The sequence below is a fragment of the Acinonyx jubatus genome, chromosome A3 (genome assembly GCF_027475565.1).
Source record: "Acinonyx jubatus isolate Ajub_Pintada_27869175 chromosome A3, VMU_Ajub_asm_v1.0, whole genome shotgun sequence".
NCBI lineage: Eukaryota > Metazoa > Chordata > Mammalia > Carnivora > Felidae > Acinonyx > Acinonyx jubatus.
Window position 1 is genome coordinate 35,531,063 of NC_069388.1, and position 24,675 is coordinate 35,555,737.

The window sequence follows — 24,675 nt, forward strand, 5'->3', positions numbered from 1 at the left end:
GCTTAACCGACTGCACCACCCAGGCGCCCCCAGCCCCCCAAAATTTTTAATAAGAGTAAAGAGATGCAACATAGTAGTTTTGATAATACTTTAAGCACCATTTATCACAAATGTTAGTTATTTGTTGACACAGATTAAATGCATTTTTCCTAATTTCTTTTTTTAAATAATTTTTTAAATGTTTATTTTTGAGAGAGAGAGAGAAAGAGAGAGAGAGAGAGAACAAGCAAGGGAGAGTCAGAGGGAGAGGGAGACACAGAATCAGAAGCGGGCTCCAGGCTCCAACCTGTCAGCGCAGAGCCAGATGCGGGGCTCGAACCCAGGAACTGTAAGATCATGACCTGAGCCAAAGTCCGACGCTTAACCAACTGAGCCACCCAGGCGCCCCATTTTTCCTAATTTCAGGGATTATTTAATTCCTTTGCAATGAAATCACCTATTCCATACCCATAAATATATCTGATACACTGATAAAAAGTAAAATGTAACACATTTCTCTATGTTTCTAGTTAACCAAAACTGTCGGGGAGATTTAATAAATATGCACATTATGTAGTCCCTGACATAACCCAAGAGAATTATAAGATTATACTGTTAAATTACTAAGCCTACATGAAGATTTCAAAATTAAGCAAATGATTGAATATCCTTGTAACCACTCCACCTAACTTTATAAATTTGTAATTTAGCCTTATCTCAATTAAAATTTTAGAACATTTGTTTTTTTAAACGGGTTTTGATAAATGTATGACATGTATACACCAGTGCAGTATCCTAAAAAGAAGTTTCACTGCTTTAAAATCCGCTGTGCTTTGTCTATGAAAGGGCGGGCCTACGCCTGCCGACTCCATCTTGTTCTGTGTTCTCCACCTTGAGTGACTATATCCCCCACATGACCTCTTTTCCCGGAAAATCGCAGAAACCTCAGACCACGCCTCCTCCCCTTGAGTAACCTCCTGCTCACCTGTTCAAACCTCCTGATCAAAACAGCCCAGCGACCTGCGTAACAGGACGCCTACCCTTCCCCAGCCAATCGGCCGAGGCCACGACCCTTCCCCAGCCAATTGGCTGAGGCCACAGCCATTACCTCACCAACTGCCCCTAGACCCCTATAAAACCTTTGTGCTTTTGAAACTCTCTCTCCCTGGTATCTCACCGCTGCGTCGGTGCAGGTAGGGGATTGAGCTCGAGCTAGCTCCAATAAAGGCTCTTTTGCTTTTGCATCAGACTCGGCTCCCTAGTGGTCTTTGGGGATCACAAACTCTGGGCATAACATCTATGTATCCCTCCCCATAATCTCTAGCAACCACTAATCTCATGTCGCCATAGGTTTGCCTTTTCAACAATGTCATACAATTGGAATCATATAGTATACAGCCTTTACAGATTGGCTTTTTTCACTTAGTCGTGTTCATTTAAGTTTCTTCCGTGTCTTTTCATGGTTTGAAAGCTCATTTCTTTTTACCACTGAATAATATTCCACTGTCTGGATATACTACAGTTTATTTATCACCTCTTCTACTGAAGGATATCTTGGATGCCTCCAAGTTTTTTTTTACCGCTTAGGTGAGACACCACTGCTGGAGGGGGCTGGAGGTGTGTATTTACCTTCCTCCACTTGGAAAGGTAGAGGGGGCTAGAGTTGGTATTCCCTTCCCTCAGGTAGGTTTGGCTCTCATAAAATTCTAGCAGGTTAATAAAATAGACTGAAAATTAATAAAAGGAAACCTTGTTTAGAATGGAGTCAGGCGGCCAGCAGGGGGAGCTTTCGCATCCTGCCACAATTTGTCAATTGCAGATCCAACAGGAAGAGATGTACCTTTCAATTCAATACTATTTTAGCGGAAAAAAAAGGTTCTTCTTCTGCCCTGGCAACAGCACAGCCAATGAAAAGCCACTATACTTTGAACTCCCAGTTTACTCCAATGGACTTTTTGTTTATAACAGCCTTGTAACTCCCCACGCCCCCTTAATTTATAAAAGACCATTCCTCTCCTTTTTTCTACAGAGTTGCCTGTAGTTTTGCCTTGTTTTTTACTGTAGCTTCTGTGTCCCAGAATGCAATTCTCCACGACTCCCAACTAAACTTATTTGCTGGTAAAATAACTGGCAGGCTTTTTTTTTTTTAATTTTTATTTTTTTAAGTTTTATTTATTTAAGTAATCTTTACAGCCAACATGGAGCTTGAACTCTTGACCCTGAGATGAAGAGTCTCATGGTCTACCGACTGAGCCAGCCAGGTGCCCCTAGGAGTTTTATCTTTAAGGTTAGTTAGCAAGGTGTTGGTAAAATAATTTCTCCTGAGGGGGAAAAAAAAATTCTCTAGTGTATTTCCACATGGTTCCTTTTCGTCTCCCCTTATTGGAAACACAAGGGGATTTTTCTTCAGTATTCAATGTAAGTGCCTATTAGAGCTCTGGAATGGGGTGGGGCTTAAAACTCACAAAAGTATGAGGACTCTCCTATGACTTGGTCCCCCGGAGGTCTTACTTTTTGACATGTGCGTAAGGAGCTGACCTCAATTCGTTAATTACAGTTTCAGCTCTCCCAGGCTGGTAGTTGTTTCCACAATGGTTACTGATTGTGAGTTTCTGCTCTGATAAATTGTGATTCTCTGTATCTGTTTGTCTCCACTTTTGGGGATAGTTGTTTGCCCTGTGCCCTCACTTTTCTAATGGACTGTGATAGTGGTGATTTATAACAAATATATTTGGTTTTTGTCCCAGGTCTGGCACAGAGCTCCTAAAACCCTTGGAATTTTCTAAGTGGTGAGAGCTAAGGTGTCTATTGTTATGTTAATGACATTCTTAGACTGAACCTAAGAATGGGAGCTGGTTGCCAAGGAACCAACCAAGAATATAGGAGTGGAACTTTCAGTACCACCCTCTGACATCCAGACTGCACAAAGGAGCTGGAGGTTGAATCATTCACTTCTAGTGAATGACTTAATCAATCATGCCTCTGTAAGTAAGCCTCCATAGGATGGCGTTTAGAGAACTTCTGGGTTAGTGAGCACAGGGCTTTGGGGATAGTGGTACAGTCCGAGAGGGCATGGAAACTCTGTGCTCTTTCCCTATACCTTGCCCTATGCATCTCCTTCATCTAGCTGTTCTTGAGTTCTATACTTTTATAATAAGCTCGTGACCTAGTAAGTTCTTTGAGTTCGGAGATCCCCTGTAGCAAATTAAGAACCCAAGAAGGGATCATTGGAATCTCTGATCTGTAGCTGGTAGGTTGAAGCACAGGTAATATCCTGGTTTTGCAAATGGCATCTGAAGTGGAGTGGGTGGGGGGGGGAGGGGCAGTAATGTAGAACTGAACCCTTCTCCTTTGGAATCTGACGCTATCCAGGTAGATCATGTCAGGATTGAGTTGAATTGTAGGACATGCAGCTGGTGTCTGGAGAATTGCCTGTTGGTGTGGGAACCTCCCCACAACTAGACACACACACATTGGGATTTGGTGATCAGGATTACCTTTTACAGGTACAGTTTTACAGATTTACACCAAAAAATGGTTGTTGATTTTGCAGTTTGTTCAGCTTTCTACTCGTTAATTAGGATGTAGTGGTGACTTTGAAGCTCCTCACATGTAGGATGAGAAACAGAAGTTGTAATGTATTTTTAAAATGCTCAAATTCACTCATAATCAGGAACTTTAAAATTGAGAAAAACAGTAAACATGTTATAGACAGAGACACTAAGCGGGAGAAGAGGTTACGGGACATCATACTCTCCTGCATTGATGGTGGAAATGTGAGTTGTTATAGTTTTCTGGAAAACAATTAGGCAGTATTTATTAAATGGTACATTTTTTTGTGACCTAACTCCTTACTCATTAGAATCACTTGAGGACCTCACTCTTATAAAGGAAAACATAATTAGGTAAGAATATGTGTACAAAGTTGTTGGCTGAGCGTCCCCCCCTCCACACACACACACACACACACACACACACACACACACACACACAGGACAGGGTCAGATAGTGATCTCCCAGGCATAATCTCCCTGGGAAGGCTTGTTTGGGTTTAGAGAAGTTCCCTGGAGAAGGGGTTAGATGTAAGCCATCAGCGGCCAGGATACTCACAGCATTTAGGGATGGGTGCACCAGGCTAGCAAAGGGGACAGCAACATCACAACTTGTAAAGGCATATTATGTGACCGTGAAAATAATGAATGAGATCAGTTTCAGTTGACTTGGAGACATTTCTGAAAAAAGCAAAGTTATATACAACGATCTCTCTTAGTAATGTAAACATTTTTTGTCTATGTGTTTGTATGTAAATTACATGAGCATAGAGAAAGTATAGAACAGTATCCAATGAGTAGTTTATATGTGATACCTGGGGAAGGAGAGTAAGTGTGAAGGTGATGCAGATAGAGATGCCAAGTAGAAGACAATGTCAGGTGTAGGGCAATTTAAGGCAAAAAGGGGGCAAAAGAGATTGCACTTTGGTTATAATTAAAAACAACAAATGGAGAAATGACTTGAAATGTTTGGTGGTAAAACCTGGCATTGGTGCTTCTGTCCAAGTTGGGCATACTTTACTCCCTGCACAACTGTAACCTGGGGAAGGAAGATTTACATCTTGGGCATTTTTTACCGTCTGTAGTGAGTTGAATGGTGTTGCCCCCTAGGCCCCACACCTGCGAATGTGGTGTTATTTGAAAATAGGGTCTTTGCAGATGTAATTAGGGATCTTAGGATGCCATCGTTCTGGATTTCGGGTGAGCCTAAAATTTTTTTTTTAATGTTTGTTTATTTTTGACAGAGAAAGTTTATTTTTGAGAGTGCAAGCAGGGAAGGGGTAGAGGGAGCCACAGAATCCGAAGCAGGCTCCGGGTTCTGAGCTCAGCACAGAGCCCCAAGCGGGGCTTGAACCCACGAACCGTGAGATCATGACCTGAGCTGAAGTCGGACGCTTAATCGACTAAGCCACCAGGTGCCCCTGCAATAACTAGTTTCTTAATAAAAGAAGGAAAAGGAGATTTGTGACCCTGAGAGAAGAGAAGGCCTGTGAAGATGGAGGCAGAGATTGCCAGGTTGGGTGTATAAACCAAGGAATGCCAAGAATTGCCAACAGCCGCCAGAAACTAGAAGAGGCAGGAATGATTGTCCCCTGGAGCCCCTGTAGGCAGTGTAGCCCTGACGACATCTTGATTTCAGACTTCTAGCCTCCAGAACAGTGAGAGAATAAATCTCTGTTGTTGTAAGCCCACCAAGTTTGTGGTAATTTGTTAATGGCAGCCCTACCCAAGTCCTACAGCATCCATGTCACAGATGCTTTATCACAGGGTTAGATGGTATTCACAGGCAGGGGCAATAGTTTGCCCACTATTTTATATTCTTCATGCTACATAGGTGTTTTGCTGCTGCTTGTGTGAGTTAGTACAAATCAATAGAAACTGTGCCACATTTACTTGGGCATGTGCAGCTGGTTGGAAATTTGAGACCACGAAGAAAGGTTATGCATTTGCTTTAAAAACTTACCTCTCTGATATGTACATATCTTTAATAATGTGCAGAAGATAAATATAAATATAGATGAGGAAAATTAACTTACTGATAGGAAACATGGAAGACCTATTAAGAAAAGATACTAAAGAAGGACAACATTGGCCAACAATGTATAAAAAATGTCTATGTCGTTAATAATTTTAAAAATGCAAATTATTAAGAGGGGTCCATTTTCAGCTATTAAGTTGGCAAAAAACTAGTGCTGGCCAAAGTTAAGGAAAACGAGTACTTGTACACACTATGGTCAGAGTATTTTGATGCCACATTTCTGGAAGACTTAATTAAGACAATGTACATTAATATAGTCTTTCCATTTCAAATAAATACTGAGGCCCAGAAATCATAATTCTATTTACTTATCCTGAGGAAGTAATCTGGATATGGGAAAAGGATATATACAAGATGTTCACTGAGTTTTTGCTTATACTGGTACAAAAATTAAAACCAGCCTAAAAGTATACTAATAAAAGCTCATTGGCTAAATTATGGTAGAATCTCTACAACTGAAATTTCTTTAGGAATTAATAATGATGTAGTAGTAGAATATGTAGTGATGGTACATGTTTATGACGTGCATCTTAGGTAAAAGGAACAGATTCTAAAGTAACATCCTATGTTAATACATTTTGGCAAAGCATATACAGAAAACAAACTGAAAAGATGCATATAAAATGTTAACAGTGGTTATTTCTGGGTAGTGGGACTACATTTGACTTTATTTTCCTTGTTTGTGTGTGATTCACATTTTAAAAATTTTCTATTACCACATAATGTTTATGAATGATTTGAATAATTATGTAATAATTTTATACAATTGCTTTTTAAGAAATAAAAATAATATTAAAAAAAAGTGTCACTGGCTAGGTGATCAGCTCCTTGAGGTCAGGGACTGTGAATAAATCTTTTTTTTTTTTTTTTTTTTAATACTTCTAATACCATTGACTGTTGTGTCTGGCAAACAAAAAGAAGTCACTTAACACTTCTCAAAATGAAATTTTAATACTTCAAGCAAAAGCTACAAGGCTAAACTAGGATTTTCGTTATAAATATTTTCTCAGTGTGATTTCTTAATAGGAAATTATCAAGTTGATTGATTTCCCTCTAAAGTCACAATTTATTACAGGTAATGGTATGGCACTGCTTTTAGTGCTTTTCTTACTAATTATCTCTCCAATAAAAGGCTTTATCTATATGTAGGAGTAGTTTTCAGGGACTGCATTTGCTTTTATGAGTATTACTGTATATTTAATAAATAAGTATATAAATTTACTTGTAATCTAAAGACACAAGCTGACATTGGGTCTAGATACATTTAAAATCAAATTTTGTAAGTGGCAAAAATTTCCAAGGATTATGGGATACCATAGTTATTAAGCGGAAACACTTAACTACATGATAAAAAAAATTACAAAGATATCACATGTTTAAGCTTGCCTTTTCCTTCAGATCAAGAGATAGGTTTATTTAGACAGCTGAAACAGAGCCCTATAAGAAGTGTTTAGTCTCCTTGACTATTCCCCCAAGATTATCAGGAAGGAATGAATAACTGATTGGATGTTTGACAGGGCCTGTGTTAATTATGCAAGTGATTTTTGTACATGATTCTCTTAATAACCTGTATAGTTTATGTAACTGTAAACAATATTTTATTTTATTTTTTGGAGGTATTTTTTTTAAGTTTATTTTTATTAGAGAACAAGTGGGGGAGAGGCAGAGAGGGAGAGACAGAATCCCAAGCAAGCTCTGCACTGTCAGCATGGGACTTGATTTGGGGCTTAAACCATGAGATAATGACCTAAGCCAAAGTCCAGAGTCAGAAGCTTAACTGATCGAGGCACCCAGGTGCCCCCATATTGTTTTATTTTAAAGTTATCCAAAGAATTATTCACAGTGTAAGAATATAGGATATGATGGATCTTACAAAGGTACTTAAATTTTTTCTACTGTCAGGTGAAATGCCTAACTAGCTTTGATTATACAAACTAAATGAGCTCAAGGATACTATGATAATAAAAGATTTATATGCAACTAAAAGACAATATACAATTTAAACATTCTGGGGAAAACACTTCACTCTAATGATTTAAAATACCTTTATGTTTTAGTAGAGATTATGTAATATAGTACAAATGGAAGAATTAAGGACTGGGGTATTTATAAAACCAAACAAGTATTTTGACTTAGAAGATTCCTTTAATTTGCTTTCATTTTCCAATATTTTCCTTGCAGCCAAAATCCTAACCTCTTTTGATAAATAGGATGCTAATCCTGTTGGACACCTACGGCTCAGTAAACCTGAATGCTACACGTCCTGTAAGTCCCACAGAAGTCGTGAGCAGCCGTCCCTGACTTCACTCTCTTGAGCATTATTCTCCCTTTCCTTTTTTTGTAGTGGTCAGGGTTTCCGGTTCTGTCTTCGAGGAACCTTGTAATGAGATATTCAGACCTCAATCTTACAGTCACAAAACATGGTCTGAGGCTTAACTTAGTTGCTGTTTCTGTCATTTATTTCTGTCAAAATGAGCTCCTCTGCAACTATTTGCATCATGAATTTTCATCTCATATTTTACCATCTGAGTTTGATGATTTCCTTCATCTGTTAAGGAATTGCTTTTTAAAAAAAAATTATTTACAGTATTTTCTAGTAAGGCTTGTACACAACTTCAGGAAACATGACTTCATGAGACTATTTAAACAAATTTATGACATATTCAAAATGAGAGCATGGATGTTTCACCAAGGTATGTAACTGAATTTTATGGCAAAGCTAAATAAAAATGGCAGAGTTAATGGCTATCATGGGAAGTGGAGGCTCTTAACCTCTAAGATCAACTGGAGAGATTCAGCGTGGCATCCCTTTTTTGAGTAACTTGGAAATGCAGTAGAACGCCAGGGAGACCCAGGGCAAGTCTCCTATTCCCACGTGACACACTTTCTTAAGTGAATGTAAAACCCCATTGTAAGCATGTATGATAAAGAACAGTGCCTTTATGTTTGTAGTGATGGTGAAAACGCAGAGGCATGGCATCAAGAAAGCTTTTTGCCATTGTGTGACCAAGTTTTCAGTATGTAATTATAAATAAGCCTTTGCTCCTGCCTTTATTAGATGTCTATTGCTGAATAACAAATTATACCCAAGACTTGACTTAAGATTTATTATCTCACAGATTTTGTGGGTCAGGAACAATCTGGGAGTAATTTAGCTAGGTTCTCTGCTTTAGGGTCTCTCTAGTAGTTGCAGTGGCAGGGGTTACTGCTAAGGCTCCACTAGGGGGGATATACTTCTAAAAGAATTCTTGTGGTTGTTGGTAGGATTCAGTTCCTTATGTGCTGTTGGCTCGAAGGCCCTGTTTCTTGCTATGTGGGTCTCTCTACAGGCATTCCCAACCCAGCAGGTAGCCTCTAATCAGGGTGAGAGTGAGAGATCAAGAGAGAAGCCCATCTTTCTACAACGTGACATCCCATCACTTCTGCTGTATACTCATTAAAAACTAGTTTTTAGGTCCCATGCACACCCAAAGGGTGGACTACCAGGAAGTGACATCACTGAAGCCATCTTAGAGGTTGCCTCTAATGTATCAAATGCAAGATACATTCACACACTCCCCAGATTGCCCAAAGTCTCATCGTATTACACCATCAGCTTGAAGTCCAGAATCTTATCACTGAAATCAGGTCAGGTTGGGTGAAGCTCCTCAGGTGTAATTTGTTAAGTCCAGATTCTGCAACACAGCTCCTCTCAATCTGTAGACCCATGAAGCTAATGGGACAAGTCATCTGCCCTCCACTCCCAACATACAATGATGGATTGAGCATGGGAGAACTCCAATAAGACATTCCTGTTCACAAGGGGGAGAAACTCAGAGGAGTCCCTACATCCACCCCACACTCAAGGGGAGGGGACTGTTCAAGGTCCTGAAACCCAGGATTGGGAGAGGTCACTAGGACCGTCTTAGAGGCTGCCTACCACACTGTCCTTCCATTTGACTCTAATAATAAAAAGTAAAATTTAAGAGACTGTTTTATGAAGCATAAGGTACACTCAAGTTTTCATAGTTTTATGTTGCATTACTGTGTACTACAATTTTTTCTTTGGCTCAGGGTAAAAATTATTTTGCATTGCAAGAATATAGGAGGAAATTGCTTAAAAACTCTTTTTCCTTCTAACATGGCTACAAATCTGACTCTTACATTGTTTAATTTTCCCAAAATTTTCAAAATGTTTAAGGTTTAATATAACATCTGTTACAGCTCCATACTTACTCCTCAAGCTGCATTCTGTATTTCATCTTCAGTTTATCAATACATTGATTGCATTTGCATAAAATTCAAATTATATTCCTTGGTGAAACATCAGTTTAGTATAGCCAAACTAGAGCATAGATTAGGAAGTTTTTTTTATTTCTGTATGTTCTTAGAATGATGTCACAATAACAACACAAATTTAGAACATACAGTGGCATCTGTGGAATCCCTAAGATAACTATAATATCTTTAATAATGCTTCATGTTTTTAATGTTCTATGGTATTTCCATTTAAGAATCATATATTTTCCTTATATATCTATAACTTTATGAATAACCTATCCAAATATGCAGAAGAGGGCTTTGGGAGAGAAAAAAATATGCACATTATTTTTCTTAACTGACTACCTGACTAGGTTTTTTTGTTTGTTTTTGTAATATAAACATGCTGTTCTATCAGTTTTTATCTTCAATGATATATGAAAGATCCAAAATCAAGTTGGCTGTCTCCACAGCCACCTGCAGGCCACTAAGTTTAGCAGTAAAACAGTCCAAGGTCAGGTTGTTGGCTGAGCCCACAGCTTCATGTGGGAGGCAGGTTTGTGGTACAAAGGGATGACGAGTACTCTTTAAAAAAGACCAGTGGAGTTCTTCCTGGCTAGTGTATAGTCCACAGCCACATCTTGAAAGCAAATCTGGCCAGTCAACAACAGAGGGAGACTCTGGCTGAGCAGACCAAAAGTGTCCGTACTTCATGTCAGTAAGAATTTCACCTCCATCATGTTCTAGAGAGCCAGCAACAGATTCTAGTGCACTGCAGAATGCTTCAGTGAGGAGCTGAAGTTCTGTTTGAGTACACCCATCATCTTGGAGAATGCTTTCGGGCTCATTACAAATCTAAATAGTAATAAAACCATTGAAAACACAGAGCAATGTTATAAAAATTTTTCTGAAAGATAAAATACTTGATCAAACCTTTATCATAAAGTTACTACTTGTGTTCAATTTCCTTAGGAGTTTAGCACAATGCTAATGGGCAACTATGGGTCAGCTGTCCAGGCTATATTCCCTTAATCTGGTTGATTATAGTATAAATATATGCTAGTCATGTTATCAGAAAGAATGAATCAGAATAAACCCCATCATTGGCTTACTATGAATGACTGCTCGGTAGTGTCTCCTCAATACATGAAGGACATGGCATAATGCATATATTACAGGTTTTCATACACACAGGAGGAGGTTCCTTAAGGCTAATGTCCAAATGAAGTACTTATTTAGCCAACTGTTTGAGATTTGTTTAAAATGAGAACACACATGATTATTAAGACAAAAGCCATTTAGGGACATGTGCAATTTTCACATCAAGGTTTTAAAATAAATAATCTCTTTAATGAGAAGTAAATGTTTTTTGTTTGTTCCACCATTCTAAAAAAGTTTATCCTAGAGATTTAATGATAGAAAAAGTAATATATTAGCAAACTAATAATTGAATGATAGCTAAAAACCCATATTCAACCCACTTCAAAGCAGTGACCACTTTCTTTTTCGGCTCAGGATGTGTGAACCACATAAGATGGCCTCTACTGCATGTTCTTTCCTCAGATTTTCAGTACTGTATTGTTTCTTCAAAATTCTACTTAGAAAACCTTCCTCCTCCAAAAAACCTTTTCTAGTTTACTCAATCCCATTTGCAGACTATATTGCATCAATAGATGGGCACTGATTTTGTTTTTTGTGATGTATATTCTGATAACTTTTAGATTTTAAATCATTTTGGGAAGTAGGGTGGGGCACATGTGTAAAAAATGTGCACTGTCTCTCTAACCTAGTCAGCCACCAGAAGCTCTGCAGTCTGTTCATAACACTCCTGACCAACCAAAGAATCAACTGCAAATATGTGGGAAACATACCTTTTTGTATCTGTTTTCAAAAAGCCAGCATTTATGAAATAATCAGAACCATAATGGACTAAATTTATGTATTATCAGGACATAGTTTCCTAAATGAATAAAAAATATTCCACTTGATAGAATTTATATTATAAACAGATACCAATTTAAAAATCATAATAGAATCTGGGATGTCTGGGTGGCTCAGTTGGTTAAGCTTCTGACTTTGGCTCAGGTCATGATCTTGTGGTTCATGGGTTTGAGCCCTGTGTCAGGTTCTGTGCTGACAGCTCAGAGTCTGGATCCTGCCTCGGATTCTGTGTCTCCCTCTTGCTCTGCCCCTCCAGTGCTTGTGCACCCTCTCTCTCTGTCTCAGAAATAATAAATGAATAAACTTTAAAAAAATATTTAAAAAATCATAATAGAATCTAATACTTGGAATGCTTTATTAAATGAAATTAAGTCTTCTTGACAGTCCAGAAGGTATGAAGTATTCTGTGGAATCTTAACACTTTCATTATGAATATCAATTATTATTGGACCACAGCAGTTGAAATCTCGAGTACAACTCCCATTTAACAGAACGCTCATTTCAACATGCCATATTTAGACAATACTCAAAGAATGTGATCATTTGGTAAAGGGCTGGATTAATAATAGTGTAATAAAGATATTACCTTATATTTGCAAATGTTATTTTCCTCATGTTTTCAAATACAATATTTGATTTGAACTACTGAGAAATTAAGCATTAAAAGCTCCAGGGTATTATGATTTGGTTTATTGTCTCATAAAAACAAATGTTGCTGGGAATTCAGATAATCTGAACAGGACTATCTAACCTACCTTGTGTCTGATATATGCTGCCAAATGAGTTTCAGTACAGCCACCTCCCAACAAAACACTCGGTTCCTTGATTGTTAACTGCAAAACATGCAGTGCTGTTTGACATGTGAGCTAAAAAAGAGATGAATCATCAGAATCAGACATCGACATGAGATACACAAAGAACTATAACCATTTTTCAAGGGAACTTAGATAGTAGACTCAAAGAGCTGGATTTTAATTGCAAAAGAACAAAACTTGTGTTGCCAAGGTTGTAATGTGATGAATACAGTTTGAAACAATAAAGATTAGAGATTAAAGAAAAATACTTTAGCCAGATGTTTATTTCCATGGGCAGGATTAATATCATCTTTCATATGCACTTAGCTCCTCAAACTGAGATTGACAAATGGATGTCCTCAAAATAACTGGGTCAGTAAGGTTTGCTAGTATTTCTACCAAAAAGATTATTTCAGTCTAAATAAATGAGTTATATACATGCTATAGAATTTATTTCAGGCTGCTATGGAAATAATATAGCTACAACCCAGTAGTAGTAGTAGTAGTAGTAGTAATAATAATAATAATAATAATAATAATAATAATAATAAAGAGAGCCCTTTCACATTTACCAAGGACATATCCTTGAGTATATATGAATCAAGTTTGTGACCAATACTCATATAAAAGTTGCATGTGTTATTGCTGGTAGAAAACAACAAACTCTTAAGAGGTGGATGGGTATGGCTGGGGAACTCATTTTCTAAGTGAATTGTTCATACACACTAGCATCAAGGTATACACAATTCAAGTTAATTACTAAGAAAAGTTCACATGTCAAGGACCTTTAGATTGCTTGTAAATACTAGAAATAATAACTGGTAGCACTTGCTAAGTCTACTGTAATATCACAGGCAATTAAATCAGCTTACTTGTGACTTTAATTCTCTCATTTTTGTTGTTGCTTCCTAAATCACCTAGGAAAGTTATGAAAAAAAAAATGCATAGCTCAGCTATGTGAAGATAACTATTGTGTCTGACTATTTAATCCCGGTTTCAGCCCCTAGACAATGGAATTCAAAGTTTGTTACCTACCTTCAGCTCATCCCAGGCAGTGTCATTTCTGTTGCAGAGCAGCAAGCTGCAGATAGTTGCCTCATTAGGAATAAGATGAAGAAAATGTTTGAAGCCAAATTTTTCAGTGCACAAATCTTTTACACTTCCATAACTACTAGGAGAGATTGAGCCTAGGGAACCAATAGGCTGTGTTCCTATTTTTTAAAGTTTAGAAAACACAAAAGGTATGAGTAAAGATGGAACGTACAATCATGTACAATGGATTCCTAAAAGCCCCTAAGCATACACTTCGAAACATGAAATGTAGACTAAATAACAAGATGCATTTTCTAAAACCTACAAAATAGGTAGTAGTCTGCTATTAAAATGATATACACTAAAGCAGAGGTTCTTTCACTTTACAGACTTCTTTGAACACCTGTTAGGAGCTATCTTGTACTCTAGAAAAGCACACAAAAATGTGCATCCGTTTTCTGGGAGCTTAACAAATTTGCAAGAACCCAGAAAGTAATCCCTGAACAATTACACTTATTTGAATATTCTTTTCTTCTAAAGCCTCAAAGAATAAGGAATACTTGAGTAATCTAAAATTTAGGGATTACCAAAAAATGCCTACGAGATATGTATTTCACTTGGACACAACAAAGAATCTGAGAGGATCTGGCTCTACTGCTTATGTGCCACTGGACACGAAGCAAGTCTCTGATGTCTGAGTCTCTGATGTCTGGGTGGGCCTCCCCATATGACAGTAAGATGGGAACAGTAATGCCTACTTCACAAAACAAATCAGATATTAAATGTTCTGTACTCCATGACAAGCTTCAAACACACCAATGGCCTATGCACAATAACCCCAGATCATCGATAAAGAGGAATTTTGTCTGAAGGGGGAGAAAGGAGGTAATAGGTAATGTTAACCTAGATACACTCAGGAAGGTGGAAAATATAGTTTACCTGAGCCATGGGCTTGGTATAGTTTTTCCCCTTTTTATCTCACAAGGTCTCTGCTCCCAAGATCCAGGACTAAAGCTCTGGCTATTAATACCATGTTCTAGTTACATGTGGGATAAATAAGAACTGTGGGCTGGTATAGAAACCCTGTGCCCACATAAACTATTGTTTCTATAGTAAAATGTTTCATATTTTAAAAACTGACTAAATAACCTGTAATACCTGATATTCACAGCTGGAAAAGTCATGAAAAATCAATAAATATTTAAAGCTATGGGTCTGACCCAGAACATCAGTGAGTTCCATAGAACTATTTCCATTATTTCTTCATAATTTCGACTTTGACAATCATGGGACAGCCTTATAGAGGTAGGGCAATAATCCAGAGATATTAGGTGTTCAATACTGGCATACACACTACTACATTTTGATGAGTTATAATAACACTAAATATCGTGAACTTTAACAATGGCTTAAAATCTGATAAACGTTGCAATTGATCAAAATGATCAATTTTGGTATGTTGTCGATGCAATTAAAGGGATACTGAAAGTGGCTCAAATCACGAACTCTTCACGTTGTCATGTTTCTTTGGCTGTGATAAGTATCAATCTTATGTCTGATTTTAATTTACAAAATACAGTGAATTTCTTGCCTGTTACAATTCTGTATCTTACCAAATATATTAGTTAATTCAACAAATGTCTTAGAACACCTACTGGGGACCAGGCCTGTTGTCAGTGCTAAAAATAAAAGACGATCCTGATTCTTAAGAAGCTCAGCTGGAAATATCAGATATTTAAAGCTAGTGCGTGTACATACCCACCCACCCACTCCTAATTAAGAACTATTTAGGCAGAAGTACAGTAGTGAAGAAGTACAGAAGTGAAGAAAGGGGATCTTTTAGCTGCAAAACTACCTTCAGAATGTAATGTGATTTAAGAGGTTTGTAAAATTCAGTTTTGTGTTAAGTATGAAAGACCTAATGATAATGAGGTGGTTAAACTTCTCAATACTGTAAGATACCTGGGGGGGTTAATAGTTTTACGTCATAACAGATTCTGTTGTCCTTTGGGGGGCAGGAAAATACATAGAAATAGTCATAATCACTCAACTTTCAGTAAGTGAATGTTATAGGATATCCTTTATGAGAAACCTTTGCTGCCAGAAATGTTAACATATGCTATAAAGTTGGCGGCTTCTAAAATTTTTCAAGATGTTCACAGTGACACACACCAAGAATATCTCTGCTCAAAAAAAGTGTGATTTATTAAGTGTAAGAGGCAAAGGCTGAAGGTGCTTTTTACCTGTCACTTTACTCAGGGGTTCCATGAGAGCCGCTCCGACTCTGTCTATGGCAATTATGCGATGCATACTGAGAAACTGTTTCAAAGATGGGTGCACAACTTTTTGACATATGACTAGATCTATGTGATCACTAACTAGCTGCCTTCCTAGGTTAAGCAACTGGTCCAGGACTGCATTTTCAAGAGAAACCCCAGAACTGACCACTACAGTTCCTTCTCCAGTGTCAGAGAGATCTCCAGATAAAGATGCACAGAAGAGTGCCACCTTGAAGGTGTCTGATTTTTTGATAGGTAAGATCTTCATCAATTGAACTTCTGATATTTCAAGAAGTATTCCAGGTAATACAGTAGAATCTGTAACTCTTTGACCTTTTAAAGGCACAATTATACTCTTTCCTAAAAGGAGGCAGTCTTTGGTGTTTTCTGGAATTGTAAGCAAAAAGGCTCTCAGAATCAAAGCACTGATATGGTCTATTTCCTGTCTGGTGAGCATGCAGGCAGGTTTACTTGTTACTATACTGCGCACCAGGCAAAGGAGGGTCTGAGTACTACTGAAGTCGACTAGAATTCGACAACCACAGAACTCAGACTGGAGGTAGCTGGTGCAGAGGCTCAAAAGATGCTTATTTACTTTGATAACAGTGGTGGGCATCAAGCCTATTCTCTGATCATTTTCAATCAGATTGCAGCAAAGAATGGCTGTGAATAAGCCACAGTCACTGAAGCACGACACATGATTCTGCATGGATGTTGTTAGGATCTTTAAGATGGGATGGGTGACGGAAAGGTTAGCGAGCAGGGCTGACGACTGTGAGGTTGTGCACACACAGCCCCCGAGGCCATTGTGCAGCTGCTTCAGCCTACCTGAAGGGCCATAGCTTGATGTTAGGATGCCTTTCAAGACACAAAGTGTGGCCCTGACTCTCTCACTTGTCAGTGGTTCACTTTTACAGAACGATGGCTTTTTAGCTTCTAAACGAGACATCTTACTTTGGGTGATAATTGGCGAGGATGGCTTTTATTTTGTTAACCATATTTTTGTTTATTGCATTGTCATGGGTTTTGACATTTAGAAAAAAAATTATTCTTCAAGGAATGAAAGTCTTGAATATGCAGCACTGTGGCTATAAAATTAGCTCCAGGTTTATGAAGCTTATCAGCATGGAATGACTTAATGACATAGTAATAATTCCAGGTATTTATTTTTCCTTCATTCTTCAATACTCATTTTGTTTGCCTCTAGATTGAGATTTTACAGATTGTTTTGCAGCCCTCTGTATAAAGTATGTTCCAAGATGGACACTTATGAAAGACACCCCAGCTACAAGAAGCCAGTTCTTTCTAATCCAGCTGGTGTTTTTCATCTCTTCTTTCAATATGAAGCTCAGATTCAAAGATACTTCTTTCTATAAGAAATAAAAGTAAAACATTTTAGAGAAATAATTCCAAAATATTTAATAGAATGCAGTTTACTATATTGACACTCTGCTCCCTCTTTAGAAAAAGGAATTATCAACTGGCACAAGCCTCCAGAAAATGAAAAATGTAAATCCACTTAGACTAAGCATTTACTCCTTTGTTCCTCAATGAATCCCTCCAAGAAAAAGTACTGATATTTGAATGATTTTGGAATGCAAAACAACATAATAGCTAGAAAGCTTACAGTAGTTATTTGAGTATGACATGCTTCTAGAAAAGAAATGCTATATTACGAAACTCATTATAAAATTCTGAGTCTTAAAAAAAAAACCCAAATGTTTTTATTCTCTTACATCAAGATTTAATGTTATGTTTTTTCTATAACTCTGGAAACCTTAGGTCTAAACATAGATACACTTACATCAAATCCTGCTTATAAATAATTATGAAATATGATAACTGTTAGGTCTCCCAAATGCAGACCCACTTTTTAATGTACAGTCTAGCTCTAGCTGTATAAATCTGCACAGCACATTGTACCAAAGAATAAACCATGTTTTCAATGTTTGACTAAAGTCAGAGCTAATTTTTTGTAGTTTCATTCTCTCAATTAATGATGGTCAGTTTTGATGTCCTACCATAATCCTCTCCAAGACTTTGGTTAATGACAGTAAGTACAAAAATCAGGGAATATGCTGTTTGACAAAGAGAAAGACAGGATCTGATTTGCAATTTCTATCTCCAAGGGTCTGAATACCATAAAATATTATAACAAGTGTACTTGCACTTGTACTAGCTTCCTTAACAAGGTTGTAAATAAGTAGCATGCCTTGCAGCATAAAATCCTGACACTTTAATAACATGTGAAAAAAATAAAAATTTCAGGTCATGGACCTTGTCTGTTGAGGTTTGGTGCTTTGAAGGTGAAAGTTCAGCCAATTATTATTTTCAGGAATATGCTAATTATGCCAATCACTTGGACAGTATTTAGCATAAATAAAACTAATTGGACTACCTCACTACAGGACTACCTGAAGCAGACGATGGCACAGTGTGCTATAGACTGAGAAGGTGGTGTGAAGATGTGCAAAGAAGAGGTGAAGAGGAGGAGGGGATGTTATTCAGTGTTATTTCGGTTACCACTCCTCCCCATTTAAAGGACTGTAACCATGGCAACTGGGCCCAACTAAAGAGAAGGCAATGATGGCTAGTTTTCTCCCTGCAATAAACTACAGTTATCCTTTTTTACAAGACGAGGAAAAAAATCTTTCATCTTATGCCAAGAACAGCCAAGGTACTTAAATATTATTTCAATGGTTATTTTAGATTCAGCAAAATCTGTGACATACATTTAAACAAAACCTTAGTGAAGTGACTTCTATACATTATTTTATACTTTGTGACACATACTCACACCAAAACACAAATCATAATAGAAAACTGTGATCGATAAAATGGTTTCTCCAGTTAAAAAAACATTTCAATACATAACAGTGACATGTAACATTTCAAAAGCAGAATGCCACATCAGCACCTCTAACAGTCTTGGGTAGTGAGACCAGTAACCACATCTTTTGGCTAGTATCTCTATAAAATCTACAAAATCAAAGAAGAAATCATTGAAAGTATTGGTGACTCCCAAATCATTTTTAGGATGTCAAAACTTTCTGACTTGTGAGTCTAGATCCAGACAAAGCAAGGTACAACTGAAAGAAAAGAAATGAAATGGCTTATAGAATATGTGTGGAAATGTCAGTTTAGATCTATTAGAACTCTTTCTCCTGACACTATGACCCGTATTTCCAAAGGCTACCATCACATGAACAGCTCTGACTTCCTGGATGCATAGGCCTGCCAGATGGGCTTTTGCAGTAACAGATAATTTAATTAAAATGATAATAAAATTGGGGCACATGGGTGGCTCAATTGGTTGAGCATCTGACTTCAGCTTGTCATGATCTCACAGTTTGTGAGTTCGAGCCTTGTGTCGGGTTATGTGCTGACAGCTCAGAGCCTGGAGCCTGCTTCTGATTCTGCCCTGCTCACACACTCACTCTCTCTCAAGGATAAAAAAACATTAAAAAAAAATAATAAAACTTACATGACTGTATTCCAAATTTAGACATACACTATAAATTGTGATTTAAAGAGATATAAACAGGTAAAATTTTCTCCCATCAGGGTTCCTGGGAGAAATGGCTGATTCTAGGTCTGAGGCAAAAAATATACAAGATGAACTGAGGATTTTTTTTTTTTTTTTTTTTTTTTTTTTTAACCTAAGAGTAATATACTTGGGTCATATTAGAGAACACAGGAGAGGGGCACCTGGGTGGCTCAGTCAGTTAAACATCCAACTTCGGCTCAGGTCATGATCGCACAGCTGCTGAGTTGGGAGTCCTGCATCAGGCTCTCCGCTGACAACTCAGAGCCTGGAGCCTGCTTCAGATTCTGTGACTCCCTCTCTCTCTGCCCCTCCTCTACCCATGCTCGCGTGCGCTCTCTCTCTCAAAAGTAAATAAACATTAAAAAAAGGGGGGGGGCGCCTGGGTGGCTCAGTCGGTTGAGCATCCAACTTCGGCTCAGGTCAGGATCTCGCAGTTTGTGAGTTCAAGCCCGGCGTCAGGCTCTGTGCTGACAGCTCAGAGCCTGGAGCCTGTTTCAGATTCTGTATCTCCCTCTCTCTGCCCCTTCCCTGCTCATGCTCTATCTCTCCCTGTCTCTCATAAATGAATAAATGTTAAAAAATTAAAAAAAAAAAGGCACAGGAGAAAAACAGACATAGGACTCAACATGAAGGGCATCCAAGATGGGACAATTTGAGTATTAAAAAGAATATTGATAGTAATAGCTTGAGATAATTCAAGTAATATGTAAACTCATGAATTCATATTGTCATCAAAAACAAAAACCCTCATTGCTGTTAGGGCACAAATTTACTTTTATAAAAACTCATAGATGGAAATAAGCATTTATCTTGCTTTTCCTGATAAATGCATTTTGAGGGAAAACTGAATACTTGATGAGGTAAAGCTGTTCCAGCTCATAAATAGAGAAGCAATGATAGAATTTGAGCAACATCATTTTGCAACTCCTAAGGAAATAATGTATTAGACTATTGTGGTGGTTGGCAAATTACAGCCCATGGGCCACATCCAGCCCGCTATTTTTGTAAATAAAATCTTGGCTCATGCTCGTGTATCATGTACGAATGCTTTTGTGCTACAATAGATAGTTGAATAGTTGAAACAGAGACTGTATGGTCTGCAAAGCCTAAAATATTTACTATATGGTCATTTATAGAAAAAAAGTTTGCCAATTCCTAGATCAGAGCAATGATCATGAATTTAAAAAAAAAATTTTTTTTTCAATGTTTATTTATTTTTGGGACAGAGAGAGACAGAGCATGAACGGGGGAGGGGCCGAGAGAGAGGGAGACACAGAATCAGAAACAGGCTCCAGGCTCCGAGCCGTCAGCCCAGAGCCCGACGCGGGGCTCGAACTCACGGACCGCGAGATCGTGACCTGGCTGAAGTCGGACGCTTAACCGACTGCGCCACCCAGGCTCCCCGGTCATAAATTTTATAATAGATCTTATAATGGAGAGATCAGACTGATAATGCACTTTAATCTTAGCAACACTGAAAGTGGATCAGACAGTATATGTGAAACAATGTGATTTTACTAGAATGTCTACCATAGCACATCCATGAAGTATTCTTTTTCAAAGAAAAAAAGAAAGTAAAAGCAGGCCTTCTGATCTAACTACCAGATTATAGGAGATATGGGAGAGTTAGAAACTTGTTAAATGACAAAATGAGGACTCAGTCAACCAAATTCAGAATGTGGGGCATTCAAAAGAGGCAGATTGGGAAGGGAAATGGAGTGGCTGAAAAGAGACATATCTATCAAATACAATGTGTGGACCTTATCTGAATTCTAATTCCAACAAACCACCTGTAAAATGAGATTTTTTAAAAGACAAATTGGAAATCTGAACATGGCCCTGAGTATCCAATGGTAGTAAAGACTAACCATTAACTTTTTCAGTGTGATAACGCACTTGTGGTTGTATGTGTCTTAATCTTTAATGTTAAAGAGACATACTGAAGCTTGGGACTTGCTTTAAAATATTTAAAATATCAAAAAGGGGGTGAGGACAGAAAGATAGATAAAATAAAACTGGCAAAATGTTGATAAGTATGAAAGCTGGGTGATGGATACTAGAGAGTTGAATATACTATTCTCTATTTTGGGGTATGTTTGCAATTTGCTATAATAAAAGTAGAAATTAAAAAAATAATATGGGACAAATAACAGCACATTATTTTGATAGAATCAATGTTTAATTCATTCTAAATGTTTTTTTTTTTTTTTTTTAGATTTTATTTTTAAGTAATCTCTATACCAACATGGGGCTCAAACCCACAATCCCAGGTTCAAGAGTCACATGCTCTACCAACTGAGCTAGCCAGGTGCCCCTAAATCTGGTTTTAACATTGCTCACCCTAAACCTGTTTTAATATCTGTTTCTGCTTCCTTGACTGGCATTGTTGGTCTCTCTGAAACTTCTAACTACTGCAGCAATGACATCCAAATCTCTTACTGTATTTACCTTAATGCTGTAGAGGAGATGTTTTCTTTTCTCAACTTTACTTTCCAAGAATACCTCAATTAATAATATTCCTTGTATTTCTTTTCACAGAAGGAGAAAATACTTTCTTTTTTTTTTCAAAATTTGGCTATTGCAGACCCCCAATCTCTTATGACAAGAGTTAAAGGAAAAAAAAAATGTCATAAGTAATACACATACACACACACGCGCGTGCGCACACAGGCACATTCTGTCTCTCTAATGATCTCATTACAGTCTGGAAGAGTTTACAGATAAAAATCAAGCATCTAATAAACTCTTTAACTCCCTGCTGCTCATGTCCACTAAAACTCCCTTTATAAAAACAAATCTTACATCTTTTATAAATACAAATCTTACACAGAATGTCTTGTCTTAAGGTTATTCTTTTAAGTCATTAAGCTTCTGATATTTTATTACCTGTTTTTTTGTGTTAAATAATTGTCTATTACGTTAAGCTACCCTCTTCCCTTTCTCTTTATGAGCATTTATAAATAAAATCTTGATTTAAAATAATGTAATTTTGGGGGGCACCTGGGTAGCTCAGTCAGTTGAGAGTCTGATTCTTGATCTTAGCTCAGGTCTTGATCTCAGGGTCGTGAGATCAAGCCCTGCATTGGGCTCCTCACTGGATGTGAAACCTACTTAACAACAACAAAAAATAATGATGTAATCAGAAATTACATTACAGTTTTATCAGAAGTCAAAATTACAGACCTCTTAAGAATGTGGAAAATCACAGAGGTTGTCCTTCTATAAGAGGCAGACCCTAAATTGACCTAGCTTATGCCAAAATTAAAAGCACGTTATTACTCATCTGATGGTCATAAAGGTATATTAAGATAGAAAATGGTCCATAATTATAGGGCCACAGGTCTCCATCTGGGGCCAGATCAGTTTCATAATTCAGGGTTTCTTGAATTTTAGAAAAATAATACAGCATCTAGCACCTATAACCAAAATAATATAGTGTTTAATACCCATAAGCAATATAATCATAATGCTCATAATCAAACACAACAGTATTTCTGCAGTAAAACTAATCATATTGAGTGGAATAAAGACTGTAAACTGACTCATGTCAGCTAAGATTAAGTTTTGCTACCAAAGGAGTTATAACAAAACTTTTTGGATTTTAGAACTTATTGGATTTTGGAATTATAGTTAAGAGATTATAATCTTGAATTATGTAACTATATCTTCTTATTTCGGCGACTCTCAAAAGTAACATTACTTCGAAGCTAAAATATTAGATACTAAAAATATTAGATACTAAAGAAGGAGTATGTGGCGTTTTATTAGCTCAATTGGTTAACCATCTAACTCTTGATTTCAGCTTAGGTCATGATCTCATGGTTCGTGGGATTGAGCCTCATATGCTGGGCTCATGCTGTCAGTACGGAGCCTGCTTGGGATTCTCTACCCCGCCCACCCCTCCGTCCTCCTGCCCCACCATTCCCCAGCTTGCTCTCTCGCTCTCTCTCTAAATAAATAAATTAATTAAATAAAAGCTTTATTAAAAATAAAAATTTAAAAAATAATAAAATAAAAAATAAAAAAATACAATTAGTTTTATTTGCCTTGGAAAGAGAACAATAATAAAGGAGAGAACTTTTGCAAGTTACAGATTTGTATGCTCTGGGATGGACTTATGTTAACTAGACAACTACTCTTTTGGATACATTTATGATCCTGGTGACATTAGTGAAAAGGACAGGACAAGTAATGGACTGCATGCCCTTTCTCCTTTCATCCAAATGACTCTGCCAGGCAAGTGTCAAAGGTCTCCAAGGAACAAACTTTCCTAGAAGCAATTACAGAATTAATATTTTGGCAATGGGTCATAATAAAAACAACAGGTATGTAACTTACCAACTTAAGCTTTTTCTTGCCAGAGCTCTGTACTTAAAAAAAAATTTTTTTAATGTTTATTTTTGAGAGAGAGGGAGAGACAGACAGACAGACCGACCGACCATGAGTGGGGTAAGGGCAAGAGAGAGAGGGAGACACAGAATTCGAAGCAGTCTCCAGGCTCCATGCTGTCAGCACAGAGCCTGATGCAGAGCGCGAACTCACGAACTGCGAGATCATGACCTGAGCCAAAGTTGGACATGTAACCGACTGGGCCACCCAGGTGCCCTGAACTCTGTACTTTTGTACTTTTTTAAAGATTATGTTTCCCATTGCTGGAACATACCATTTGGTTGACTAGATTAAATCGAACTTACCTGAAGATTCCAAGCCTGCTATTTCCCTTGGATGTGACTCTTCTGAGGACGTCCAAGTACTGGACTATCTGGCTCAGAAATGTCGTCCTTATTAGGCATTTGGAAAACAGGGCTGCTTTTGATTCTGTGCCATCCCAAATGTATGAGCCCGACTAAAGGTACCATAACAACCAGAACTTTGTAGTCTCTCCAGAAGTTCTGAAAGCTCATAGTACTTCAGCATCAGTGCACCTAAGAAAAGGCCAATAATTAAAGACAGGAACAAAACAACTCCCTCAAGTTCTATCTATGAACCACCACAAGTAAAATATTGCACTCTAATAAAAGTAGACTGTTAAAACATTTTTAGGTGTAATACAGTTTACTGTTAATTAAAAAGGATATGTTGTAGGCTCAAAGGGATAGCAGGAAGTCAGGCTTGAGAACCTTATAAAGCAATAAAACCTTTAGTCAAAGATTGTAAAGGCGCCACATTACCTGCTAGAAAAGCTATATACATCTTTGGAAATGCTCACGCATAGATATCATTTTCTTTATATAATTAACTATACTTTTTCTGAGCCGCAGTAAACTTAGATTTA

At 37.5% G+C, this 24,675-nt stretch overlaps 1 protein-coding gene and 1 long non-coding RNA gene across 5 annotated transcripts; one reads left to right on the forward strand and one right to left on the reverse strand.

Moving 5' to 3' along the window:
* Nucleotides 1–1,992: 1,992 nt before the first annotated feature.
* On the forward strand, nt 1,993–23,370 carry LOC113602463 (uncharacterized). 4 transcript variants are annotated; one of them, XR_008289211.1, is made up of 5 exons: nt 2,847–2,963; nt 3,352–3,485; nt 15,969–16,108; nt 18,262–18,530; nt 23,203–23,370. It is a non-coding gene; the product is annotated as an uncharacterized LOC113602463 (long non-coding RNA). The 4 variants fall into 4 exon arrangements; XR_008289212.1 differs by lacking the exon at nt 2,847–2,963 and adding an exon at nt 3,006–3,245; XR_008289214.1 differs by lacking the exons at nt 2,847–2,963; nt 3,352–3,485 and adding an exon at nt 1,993–2,397 and having other exon boundaries at nt 23,203–23,369.
* On the reverse strand, nt 7,334–16,863 carry MKKS (MKKS centrosomal shuttling protein). The gene is made up of 4 exons (XM_027069569.2): nt 15,818–16,863; nt 13,578–13,753; nt 12,504–12,614; nt 7,334–10,662 (listed from the first exon to the last, which is right to left on the reverse strand). The coding sequence occupies exons 1-4, from the start codon at nt 16,800–16,802 to the stop codon at nt 10,222–10,224; spliced, it is 1,713 nt and encodes a 570-aa protein (XP_026925370.1). The 5' UTR covers nt 16,803–16,863; the 3' UTR covers nt 7,334–10,221.
* Nucleotides 23,371–24,675: the final 1,305 nt, after the last annotated feature.